Here is an 11,385-nt window from a genome sequence, read left to right as displayed (position 1 = left end):
ATCTCTATTACCTTTCTATTAGCTCTCTATATTAACCTCTATACCTACTTACTTTAGCTCTTAGGCCTTAGGTTATCTATTAATAGTCTTACGTAAAAAGATAGGTAATCTCTTTTCTATTTTATCTACTTAGTTAGAACTTTAAGCGTTTTTTGCTAAAAGACGTATAATAGTTTAGTTCTCTAGGTATTAGGCCTACTTTAGGCTAATAGTCTACACTATATATATTTAACCTCTAAGTACTTCTTCTAAGCCTTACTATAATAATATTATAATTTAATATAATATTATTATCTAATCTCTATACAACTCTTATATATAGAAAGTAGAGTGTAGATATTATAGAGACGTAATTAGTTACACTAAGAGCGTATACTACGTCTACTTACTTATTATATTTACTACCTTCTAATATTTACTAGTAGAATAAGCTAGTTCTCTTTTAATTCTATAATTCTTAGTTACTTATATAACTAAGCCTAATACTTCTATAGTATTCTCTATTAATAAGTCTAACTATTATAGTAATAGGCGTCTAGCTAGCTCTAAATAGGCCTCTCTTATCTTTATAGTTCTTTAGTACGCTCTTAATAAGTACCTAACTAGCTAGCCTATAAGTTCTACTCTATAGTTATATAATAAAGCTCTATAGGCTATTAGCTATTACTAGTACTTATCTTAATAGCGTTATTTCTAAAGAGGTATAGGTATCTAATTTATGTAATAAGCGTAATAGCAATTACTATAATAGCGTTAGGCCTTCTTTAGCTTATTTAAATTAAGCGCAGTCTCTTGTAACTAGTTATAATATAATCTAATAAAGTAGAGTATAGAGTCTAGGTATAGGTATCTTATTAAACGTAGTATAGTATAATAGGTAGAAATATAGGTTAAGATTATATTACTTATAAGATACTACGTTATTAAGCAAATAGTAATCTTAGACTAAAGTTTTAATATTTCTACACAGGCTACGCGCTAGCGCAGCACTAGGCCTAATTAGAATAGAGATTCTAGGTTTAATCTATAACAAAGTAAAGTTTTTAATATTATAGTACTAAGTTATTTCTACTTTTATATATAAAAAGTAGCTATAATTAAAATACTACTTTTTTAACTTACTACTAAGTAGTAGCTAATAAATTTTAAGAGAAAATTCTTAAAAAGAGTATAGTAGTAGAAAGTAAGCTTAGTAAATATACTACTTACTAAGTTTAGTATATAACTAGTTTAAGATAGTAGAAGTAGTTAAAGTATTATAGCTTAGTTTTAAGCTTTTATAATATTTACTATTTATATAAGAAAGTAGTGTTATAAGAGAAAAAAATCTACTTCTAGACTAGTATCTTAGTAAATAAAACTAGGTTTACATTAATACATTAAGGCGTAGAACTCTCTTTAAAGAACACATCGTTCTTATGAGCTCGCTGCTTAATTGTTCGTTGGGTTGCAGATGTCTTGCGCGTGCTTCCGCGATTGCGCTTTTACTCTCTCTGCTCATGCGCATGGTGACTCCTGGAGGCGCTGTCCTCACAACGTCATTATGCGCGGATTACGGCGAGCAGTCGGGAGGATGCTTGTTCGGTGGTATTGATGAAACAACGAGGTGCCACGCCGCCGTGAAGTTGCTCAAGATAGGGACCGAGAAGCTATGTCATCTGCCAAGGCTCTAGTTCGCCCTTCATTTCCCTGTTGCGCGAATACCAGGGCTTCCCAACACCAAAGCATCCAGCGCAGTCGAAGCCGAATCTTCTCAAAGCCTCTCAGAAGTTGCGCAGTCTCAGACCAGAGATACGCTCTGCGACCTCTACCGGAGGTGTACGGACATGAATACCTAGACACTCAACAAACAGCATCTGTACCAATAGCCCAAGTGTCCAGCAGTCGCGATGTGCCTGCGCAGTAGCAACAACAGCACGGTAGAACATCGCAGCATCAGCAGACGTACTGCACAGAGCCCTGACTAACAATCCGTTGGTCGCACCGAGCGCAATCCCTTTTAATCCCCGAAGGCGTTGAGAATACGAATGCGCAGACATTAGCATTAGGGGTGTAAGATTCCGACAACCTCTCGCGCATTGTCTGTAAGGAGCGTACTGCTTACGCCAGCTGGCAAGAGGATTGCCTGCTAACCCGAAGAAGAAAATCTCAACCGTACACCGTTCAGCCCTACAGATTCGCGTATGCGCAGTAAGCAGCGCCTATCGCACATGAGCCTCGAAGGCCAAGCTATAGCTAGGCTACAGCGATGTGCCATTCATCCATAGCTTTTGTTCGACATTCACCCTTTACTTGTTTGCCATCAACTTTCAGCATGAACACCAAGGCAGAAGCAAACACATGGGCGGATACACCATTCGCCCTCCTCAACATTCCCGGTCAACCAAACGCACCAGTATGCACGAACGCCGGTGTTCTCAGTGTCGCCATAGAGATGGCCAATGTCCACAACGTCTTGCTCCGCGCTCTAAATTCCATATATCACCAAGCGCCCTTCATTCAACTTCCTGGCGATGTTGCGGATCTTATGCTGTACGTCACCGCATGGGCGGATACCGTGCACCACCACCACTCCCTTGAAGAGGCTATGTTCTTTCCAAAGATAGAGCAGATCGCAAGAGAGGCTGGAATAGATGGCTGGGAAGGCATGATGGGAGGAAACGTGGACCAGCATCATGAGTTTGAGCCGAAGATTGCAGGGCTGGTGAAGTGGGCCGAAGAAGTTGGGGCTGGACAGAGAACGTATGACGCGGCGGAACTGAAGAGCCTGATCGATGAATTCGCACCCATCCTCACTCAGCATCTACATGACGAGATCGATACCTTGATACGACTCGAAAAGTGTGATGGAGAAAAGATCAAGCAGGCGATGGAAGAAGTAGCCGACGAAGGAGCAAAAACTGCTGATCCGGTACGTATTTCAATATTTTCACTAGCCGCTTACCATCAAGCAAAACACTGATAAGCTGCTTCTTCAGAATCTCGTCATCCCGTTGGTACTTGGCTGTGTCGACAGAAGCTATCCCGGTAGTGGTAGTTTCCCACCCGTACCCTTCTTCATCCCGTACCTGAACGCATATTGGTTCACGCGAAAGCATAAGGGTGCCTGGAGGTTCAACCCAAGCGATCACTGGGGAAATCCGAGGCCGCTGCAGTTTCTCCCATGACCTCGTGAGAGGTCTAAATAAAGTCAAAAAACTGACATATCATGGTGGTTGCTGAAGCTTGTGTGTATTCAGAGGTTTTCTGTGTGATGAATGAGAATTGTTGGGACTCATGTCGCTTCTGCAGTGGCAATATACCTCGACAATAGAGGCCCAGGCACGCTTTGTATACATTTCGGCTTCCTCTTATCTGACTACATTGTTTCACTCTACCCGATGTATTCATTGAGGTAACTCGAGGCCGCAACATCTGCCTCGGTAGATTATGGTAGTCGGATACATTCACATCGAAGCACATGCGAGGTACATCTAGGCAGCCTTGCCACCAGGTAATAAAGCAACTTTCCCATCGAAAGCGCTCCTTAGCGTCACATGAGTATCACAAGCCCATATTTATCTCCTTCTCGAATCTCTGCTACCTCAACACCAAAGTCATAAACTTGCAGCCAACAGATATGTCTGTCAACAGCGTACCCACGAGCCCCCTTCTAAAGCTCCCCGGAGGTGAGTAAGAGCTAGCACTCGAGGAGTAAAGATAGCCGTACGACAATGAGCTAACGTATGTTAACAGAGCTCCGCAATCGTATCTACGAATTCGCACGAGAACCGAGCGATGTTCATCTTATCTGCAAGCCCACCCAGCAACACGAGCAGACAAATCCGACTGAGCGACAGTTCTTCGGTCTCACACAAGTCTGCCGCCAGCTTCGGTTAGAGTATTTACCTATGTACAGGGCACAGACCAAGGTTCATGTCCAGTGCCTGGACTCGCTTTCTTACATCAACACTTTCATTCTCCCTGCTGGAGTAGAGCCCACTTTGGCCCGTGGGGATCTTACAGTGGAGATGCCCGACTCAGCATTTGAATCCCGAGGGAAGTTGTCGCCCCAAAGGGATATCATACATCTCATCAATCTCTGCAAAAGCGCTCCACAAGTCAACGTAGCCTTCGCGCTACCCGATGCCTCGCCATTGCAGCACCGTCCTGCTACTACGCAGTTTTCACCTCGCCGCATGCTGCGTATAATGAGCACCCTCACACAGCCAGAAGCTGCACCTGGGCTGCACGCGTTCATACAAGACTCCGTCGAGCATGTGGAGTGCTGGTTGAATACAGAACAGTCCCCGTCGCTGTTCTTTTGGACAAAAAAAGGGGTTGCGGAGAAGTGGATGCATGCGTGGTCATGCAAGTGTGTGGGCAGCTCCGCCGCCGGCGAGGACTCACCTGGTGATCGAATGACGCAATGGATGAAGGAGATGCGGCTTCATGATCCGATGCATCACGTGAATGAATACGTGAATATAGCTTTCATCGTTGATGAGAAGTGGACAAGGTGCTTGTCGGATGAGTGCTAGACTGCTGCTGTTTACAAGTTTACAATGCTTTTTTGGACTATCCAACTTGGTTGTGACAGTACCATTTGAAGAAGAACACGGATTCAAGAGTTGCTGGGTTGGGCTAGATCCGTACATGTAGCTGTTTAGCCGAATTGTACCTCATGTTACTTAGCATACCAATGATAACTGAAGGTGCCATCGCTTCAGTGTTGTTTCTTTGCGTCATCTGAAAGATGTTTGTAGGCATTGAACGTATGTATGAGATTACAGAAGCTATGGGTGCACCACCCGGTACTCGTCTGAGTCAATGTGAACCAGAGGAGTAGAACAAAGAATATCCGGAAGCGCCAATATAGTAGGCCTAGGCTTGAACTCGATGAACATGGAAAGTGCCACTGGAGGTAGATGAGCATTTGGTCAGATTGAGAAGGTGTTGATAAAGAGCGTCCGCGACATCGCCCACATTACACTTGCTGTCATAGTTCAGACTTCCTCAGCTGTCCACGATAAGTGAGCAGAAAATCGCCCATGACGCCATAATGATCTGAGACCCAATCTAACTCTCCCGCCTCCTTCATGATCTGTCTATGTTCCTCTGCTACCTTGACGCCCATACCAATCCTCTGGAACTTGCAAGGACCTAGCCACCCTTGGAGCAAGATCTTATCCATCCTACTACATCCAAACCTATCTCTCATGGCTTGCGGAGACTGGTAACCCCAGGTATACCCGTGGTCGCTGTCTTCTTTTCCGGGCCCATTGCGATTAGTGGGTACATTGTTGTTGAAGTTACCGAAGACGGTAGCGTCACTTGGTGCATTGGCGTGACCGCCAATAGAGAGATAAATATCCTCGAGCGCATTATCTGTGTGTAGAGAGCGATCAAAGGGCTCGATAGCATTGAGGTCGCCAGCTAGTATTGCGCTTTCGACGTCGTTCTGGCTGAGGTACCGCTTCGCGGCTGCCATCTGGATGGGGCGGACAGGCGGATCAGCAACCAGAGACTCCAGATGTGTGTTACATAGCCGCAGCAGTTTCACCGGAAGATCTGCACGAATGCAGTTGTAGAGCTTGATATCCACAAATAGGCCGTCTCGTCCGAACTTGCTGTACCACGGAACGCGAAACACAGAGTCTATGTGCACTCGCCGATCGACGAGTGTCGTCGTTCCATAGTGAGAGCTCAGCCAGTTTTTCGAGTCGATATCTGTGAGGTTGAAGCGTTGCTTGACCCAGGCCGAGTCTCGTATCTGCTCCATGTCTGATACTCCCATCTCTTGTAGAAATATGGCGATTGCGATTTCTGGCGGGGTCGATGATACTAAGTCGTGCAAATGATCTAGTGCAGCGCTCATTCGTTCTTCTGCGAACGGAACGAGGACATCGATATTCCAGGATATCAAACGAAGCTTCCTGGGATGAAGAAGTGTATCTGATTCGTCTTTTGGGAACGCTTGGTCGGATGTTGCTGGTGTCCAATTGCCGTCAGGCGAGACGCAATAGTAAGGCTGCTTCCTTGGCTCGTAGAAAGCATCTTCGCGTTTCTGTATGACAGAGGAGAAACTGGCCGCAGCGGCCTGCATGGCAGGGTTAGGCTTTACTGACGACATGCTTCTGGGAGGTCTAGTAGGCAGTCAAAATGTAGGTGGAGCTGCAGAAAGTTTGGAAAGTGTAAGCCTTTGGCATGTGGACACAGCAGACAGTACATTGCGAAGCATGATGTTCATTGTACCTAGGTAGTCGTCCACGGGTGGTTGCCTGGATAGTGCTGACGCGGGGTGCGTGAGGCGCTCGGCTGGGGGCCAAACAATGCTAGGTACCGTGATTGTATTGCTTGCTATATGAGATAGTACAATGGAACAAAGACGAAGGACAAATCGTAACTGTGGTCGTTGTAGATGATGGATGCGCAGGAGCAGATGCGTGTTCTTGGAGGTGCGAGCGCCGGCACGTGATGCGGTGAGGGTACCCCTGTCGTCAATGCCGAAGCGCGTCGTGAACTTTCGCGATTCAGAAGGAGCTCCAACCTGGGGAAGCTGCCACGACACCAGCTCTTCGCCTCGCCAGAAAAACCGTCTCTATCGTCATCGCCGCCGACCGCTCTCCTAGATTACCAACGTCCGAATCCATCGCTATCCCCCAACCCCGCCATGGGCTCCCGACTACACAATGCTCCGATCGTGATAGACAACGGCAGTGGAACTATCAGAGCTGGATTTGCAGGCGAGGATGTGCCGAAATGCTTCTTCCCGTCATACGTAGGAAGGCCGAAGCATGTGCGGACAATGGCAGGCGCATTGGAGGGCGACGTATTCATAGGACCACAAGCACAACAATATAGGGGGCTCTTCAAGATCAACTACCCATTGGAGCACGGCATTGTCACAGACTGGGATGATATGGAGCGGATATGGCAGTATGTCTATACAGAAGGCCTGAGGACCGTCAGCGAAGATGTGAGTTGGGCCGTGGCAGACTGCCATTCGAGCGATTGAGGGGCATCAAGCTGACTATCTGTCTCTATAGCATCCTGTACTCCTCACAGAGCCTCCGCTAAACCCCCGAGAAAACCGCGATACGGCTGCCCAGATTTTATTCGAGACGTTTAATGTGCCCGCCTTATACACATCGGTCCAAGCTGTCCTTTCGTTATACGCATCCGGCAAGACAACTGGTCTAGTTCTAGATTCGGGAGACGGTGTGTCGCATGCAGTGCCAGTCTTCCAGGGTTTTGCGATTCCCAACAGCATCAGGAGGATAGACGTGGCAGGCCGAGACGTTACAGAGCACTTCCAGCAACTGCTGAGGAAAAGCGGCCGCGTCTTCCACACCAGCGCTGAGAAGGAGACGGTCAAGAATATCAAAGAGGCAACAGGATACGTAGCACTCGATCCGGCCAAGGAGGAAAAGGACTGGTCAGGCTCGTCCAGATCAGAGGGCAAGAGCGTCGACTACGCACTACCTGATGGCCAGAAGATAAAGGTGAGTACAAATGACAAAACGCATCGTACACGAGCTGACAGTCCAGATCGGAGCGGAACGCTTCCGAGCACCAGAGATACTCTTCAACCCCGAGATCATTGGTCTGGAGTACCCTGGCGTACACCAGATTGTCGTCGAGGCGATACACAGAACCGACATGGACCTCCGAAAGGCGCTTTATGGCAACATTGTACTCTCTGGAGGTTCCACACTGACAAAGGGATTCGGAAACAGGCTGCTTCATGAGGTGCAAAGACTGGCGGTGAAGGACATGAGGATCAAGATCTTAGCACCACCGGAGCGCATCTACACCACGTGGACCGGTGGCAGCATTCTTGCGGGCCTCAGCACCTTCAAGAAGGTAAGTTCCTTATTCCCAACGAGGCTGTAGCCAGTGAACTGACACGTGCGTGCAGATGTGGGTAGAGAAAGACGAATGGCAGGAAAACCCAGACATCATCCACACCAAATTCGCATAAGCACCGACACGTCGTCTTTGGCAGCAGCACTTACTCCGCACCCGTTTCTCCCGCCTCCGCATCATCTTTCGAGAAGGAGCTGCGTGGTTGCATGGGTAGCGCAGTTGCAGTTAGTCATGGAATGGGGTCCCAAGACCTGGGGTCGCGCCAACCACCGAGGAAGAAAGCTGGGGGCTGCGCGCTTGGTTGGGTGATGGCAGATCTACGTGTCAGCCGGTAGCCGTAGCTTCTAGACGGGAGAGCTACTGTAGCATGCTGCTTTCCCCGCATTCGAGTGCGTTTCTGTTACTTAAGCGCGAGCATGGTTCGAGAGTGTCGGTTAGGTAAGGTGTACGAGGGGAGAGCCCGTGCATGGCAGGCGTTTGTGAGCGCTTTGGAATACCCCTATGATTATGAAGCGTACAGAATACCACAATTAATCCACCTGCGAATGTGCACACGGAGGGCGAAACGGAAAGTTACAGTCAGATGGTTTGGGCGAATGGGTGTGCCAAGCATCGTGAGGTCTTGTCTAGTCGCGTCAGCTATGGTGTGACTGCGGTCAAATCACCGATGCTTCACTCCACGTAATGTGCAACGCATATTACACACAATGGCGACATGACATGCGCAAATAGCATCACCCCAGCCGCAGCGATCGCGAGCACTGCAGGTACCTGATCACAGGGCCAGCCACAACAGGGGCCACGTACCTGTTCGACACCGCAGACCGCAAGCACAGAGCCGCCCACGCCTAGACTTCACGATGCTCGACGTCATGCACGACGGTGCGTCCGGAGGCTCGGACGGCCAGCTGAACGTGCGCGGTCAGCTGGCAGAGCGAAAAGTTGAGCGGCCGAAGGTGTAATTGCTCTTTTGGAAGACGCCACCAACGATGAAGCTCACTGTGCCTTGCAGAAGGATGGCTATCGATGCATGCAATGGGTATCAAAACAGCAACACCAGCATCAAACAGGCAGCGTCAGAATCTGCAGCGTCTCCATCTCGGTTCTCCTCTGATCCAGGCACCCGATGACAAGCGCAGAGCGTATGCGGCGTATGCATGACGCGAGCCAGACATGAGACGCAGCACGGCGAAAAAATCTCTTCCCGCCTCCACACTCTCCGGCGGGAAGCGTGCGCTGGCCGTCGCGGAAGCTGGCACAAGGCCCCAGTTTGCGCATGGCGTCTTCTGCGTCAAATTTTCAGTCAGACACCTCACAGGCGGCGCGCTTCGGCCATGTGCGCTGCGGTTGCTGCGGAGCCAAGCTCCGGGCTTTCGATAGCGTCATGGGCTCGATCGCTTCGCTCCTTGTTCTCCGCTGCACCTGACCATTTCCCCTGGCAATCTCTTACCCCCGAGAAACTCGCTCCAGCCAATCACCGCGTTTTGAGGGGGTAATGGTAAACTATTCATGGTGCTGAGAAATTTCCTACACTGGCCTTGTTAGGGGACGCATGATCCATTGACTGCCGTTAACTGCAAAGTGTCGCTCAGACTTCCAAGGCTTCTGAGCTGGCCTCGTGCGCGTCTGGTTCGTTTCGTGGCGCCGAAAAAAAGCTTGCGCGTGAGAGGTTTTCTTGCCTTGCATTCCAGTAGTGAGAGGGGATCGTGATCAGTGCGACGCTGTTTGTTATATAAACCCTTCTACCCCAGTAGGTCTTGTTGAGTACCAACGATCATCAACCACTACAGATCTTCCCGGAGCTACCTCTTACTATCAACACTACCCCAGATTTATATCGACGACAGTCGCCACTTGACTTGCTCCCAACAACCAACAACCTCACTACCAAACAATCAAAATGGTCAGCTTCCACATCAACGAGCCTCACCCGTCCGCCGGTGCCTACATGTACTCTGGCCGCGGCGGCGCCGGCAATGCCATGCGCATCAAGCCCACTGAGGTCACCCCCGGCCCCACAGCCTCAGGTCCAGCTTCGCGCACCAAGCTGCCTCCCCCACCCAGCAACGCCTTCTACGCCACCGGCCGTGGCGGTGCTGGCAACATGAAGAAGTCTGAGCGCGCCATCTTCAGCTTCGACGAGGAACTCCAACAGCAAGAACGCCTCCGCACTCAACAAGCACCCGTCTACCACATCGGTCGCGGCGGTGCCGGCAACCTCGTCGACGAGATGAAGCCCCGATCCCAACGCCAGAACTCCGCCTCCTCCACTTCCAGCTCTTCAAGCGTAGAGAGCGAGAAGGACGGCGTCCGCCGCAGCATGGAGTCCGCATGGCAGCGCCTGAGCAGGCAATTCTCTCACCAATAAGAGAGTCCCTGCCGCCTCGTCTTGCGCCCAACCTTCACTTCTTGCATACCCCATCTTCAACATGAGAGCTGGTTCTGAATCTCTCATCATCTCAGCATTTCCATCAGCACGGCGTTTTCCACGGAGGTCTACCATCTCCCATTGTACAATCACCCACAACAAAAGTCCCTTGTTTTTACGACATCAGTTTTCTCCCTTCATAACGACATATCACACACAACCATCGAGGAGCCAGGCGCCTACCTCCGGTCATCAACACACATAAAAGTAACATCTTGATACCCGGAAACTACGTCCTGCTCTTACGAGAGAGGGCCCACTATTCTCTGAACATTTTTTTTTGGTCATTTGCGGAAAGGGGAGGAGGAAGTTTATACCCCCAGGCCAGTGAGAAGCTGGTGAGGACAAGGACGGGTTCGTCTTTGCCTCTGTTTATAGTTTTAATTGAATGATCTCCATCTTCATACTTTTGTGCCAGCTCGCCACTCTGTGAATGTTCCATGTTACCATCCTAGACAAAGTTATGGGCGCAAGGCATATACTTTGGAGTCACGCAGCGTCATGAACACTTGGCAACGTCTTCCCAGTAACACACATCCATTCATCCATTCCCTCAGAGCTTACCTACTCGGTACTTCACAACTACGCAAAACTCTTCCACTCAGCAAAACTTCTCCATCATCTCACAATAACAAATCCAGCCTTCCCGCCCTGCAACCCACGACTCAGCACTCAGCACCGCCGCGTCTCGACTAAACCAGCCTAACCACCAGCACCAGCACCACCGCCCATCGTAAACACGCCAAGCTACCCACACGAAATATAACTCGTTTCGCGGAGTCAACTCCGCCAAGTTCCCTTTTTGTGGCGTGTAGATCTAGATCGACGCGGACCAGCAGAGCTAGCTTGCATGCGTACGTGCATTCGGGAGGGAAGATCAGACTATTGCGAGTAGGTGTTCTCACCGGAAACGATTTGAGGGAGACGGGACGGAGAAAAATGACCGATGTGGGGATCGTGAGGTTGGGCGGGATGGTGGAGTGGAGTGGAGTGGAGTGGAGTGTGACCGGTTGGAGGGGCGATCTAGTAGGAGTAGGTATCCTTGGTAGTGATTTTGTGGGCGGCTGGGAGTGTTGACGTTGAGTGGGATTTCTGCGTGTGCCTCACAC

At 49.3% G+C, this 11,385-nt stretch overlaps 4 protein-coding genes across 4 annotated transcripts; 3 read left to right on the top strand and 1 right to left on the bottom strand.

Annotated features, from left to right (window-relative positions):
• Window positions 1-2,314: 2,314 nt before the first annotated feature.
• Window positions 2,315-3,167, top strand: J4E83_003677 (uncharacterized protein; the record flags this gene model as incomplete). Its single annotated transcript, XM_049330611.1, has 2 exons — window positions 2,315-2,911; window positions 2,979-3,167. The coding sequence occupies 2 exons, from the start codon at window positions 2,315-2,317 to the stop codon at window positions 3,165-3,167; spliced, it is 786 nt and encodes a 261-aa protein (XP_049190028.1).
• Window positions 3,168-4,978: 1,811 nt separating this feature from the next.
• On the bottom strand, window positions 4,979-6,112 carry J4E83_003676 (uncharacterized protein; the record flags this gene model as incomplete). The annotated part of the gene is made up of 1 exon (XM_049330610.1): window positions 4,979-6,112. The coding sequence occupies one exon, from the start codon at window positions 6,110-6,112 to the stop codon at window positions 4,979-4,981; it is 1,134 nt and encodes a 377-aa protein (XP_049190027.1).
• Window positions 6,113-6,652: 540 nt separating this feature from the next.
• RO4 (Actin-like protein) lies at window positions 6,653-7,963 on the top strand (the record flags this gene model as incomplete). The annotated part of the gene is made up of 4 exons (XM_049330609.1): window positions 6,653-6,958; window positions 7,029-7,484; window positions 7,531-7,845; window positions 7,901-7,963. The coding sequence occupies 4 exons, from the start codon at window positions 6,653-6,655 to the stop codon at window positions 7,961-7,963; spliced, it is 1,140 nt and encodes a 379-aa protein (XP_049190026.1).
• Window positions 7,964-9,748: 1,785 nt separating this feature from the next.
• On the top strand, window positions 9,749-10,216 carry J4E83_003674 (uncharacterized protein; the record flags this gene model as incomplete). The annotated part of the gene is made up of 1 exon (XM_049330608.1): window positions 9,749-10,216. One exon carries the CDS (start codon window positions 9,749-9,751, stop codon window positions 10,214-10,216), a length of 468 nt encoding a protein of 155 aa, XP_049190025.1.
• Window positions 10,217-11,385: the final 1,169 nt, after the last annotated feature.

Source organism: Alternaria metachromatica (genome assembly GCF_023757995.1).
Source record: "Alternaria metachromatica strain BMP 0045 chromosome Unknown scaffold_6, whole genome shotgun sequence".
Classification (NCBI taxonomy): Eukaryota; Fungi; Ascomycota; class Dothideomycetes; order Pleosporales; family Pleosporaceae; genus Alternaria; species Alternaria metachromatica.
The sequence above is the reverse complement of the archived record's forward strand: the minus strand, read 5'-3'. Positions and strand labels throughout refer to the sequence as shown.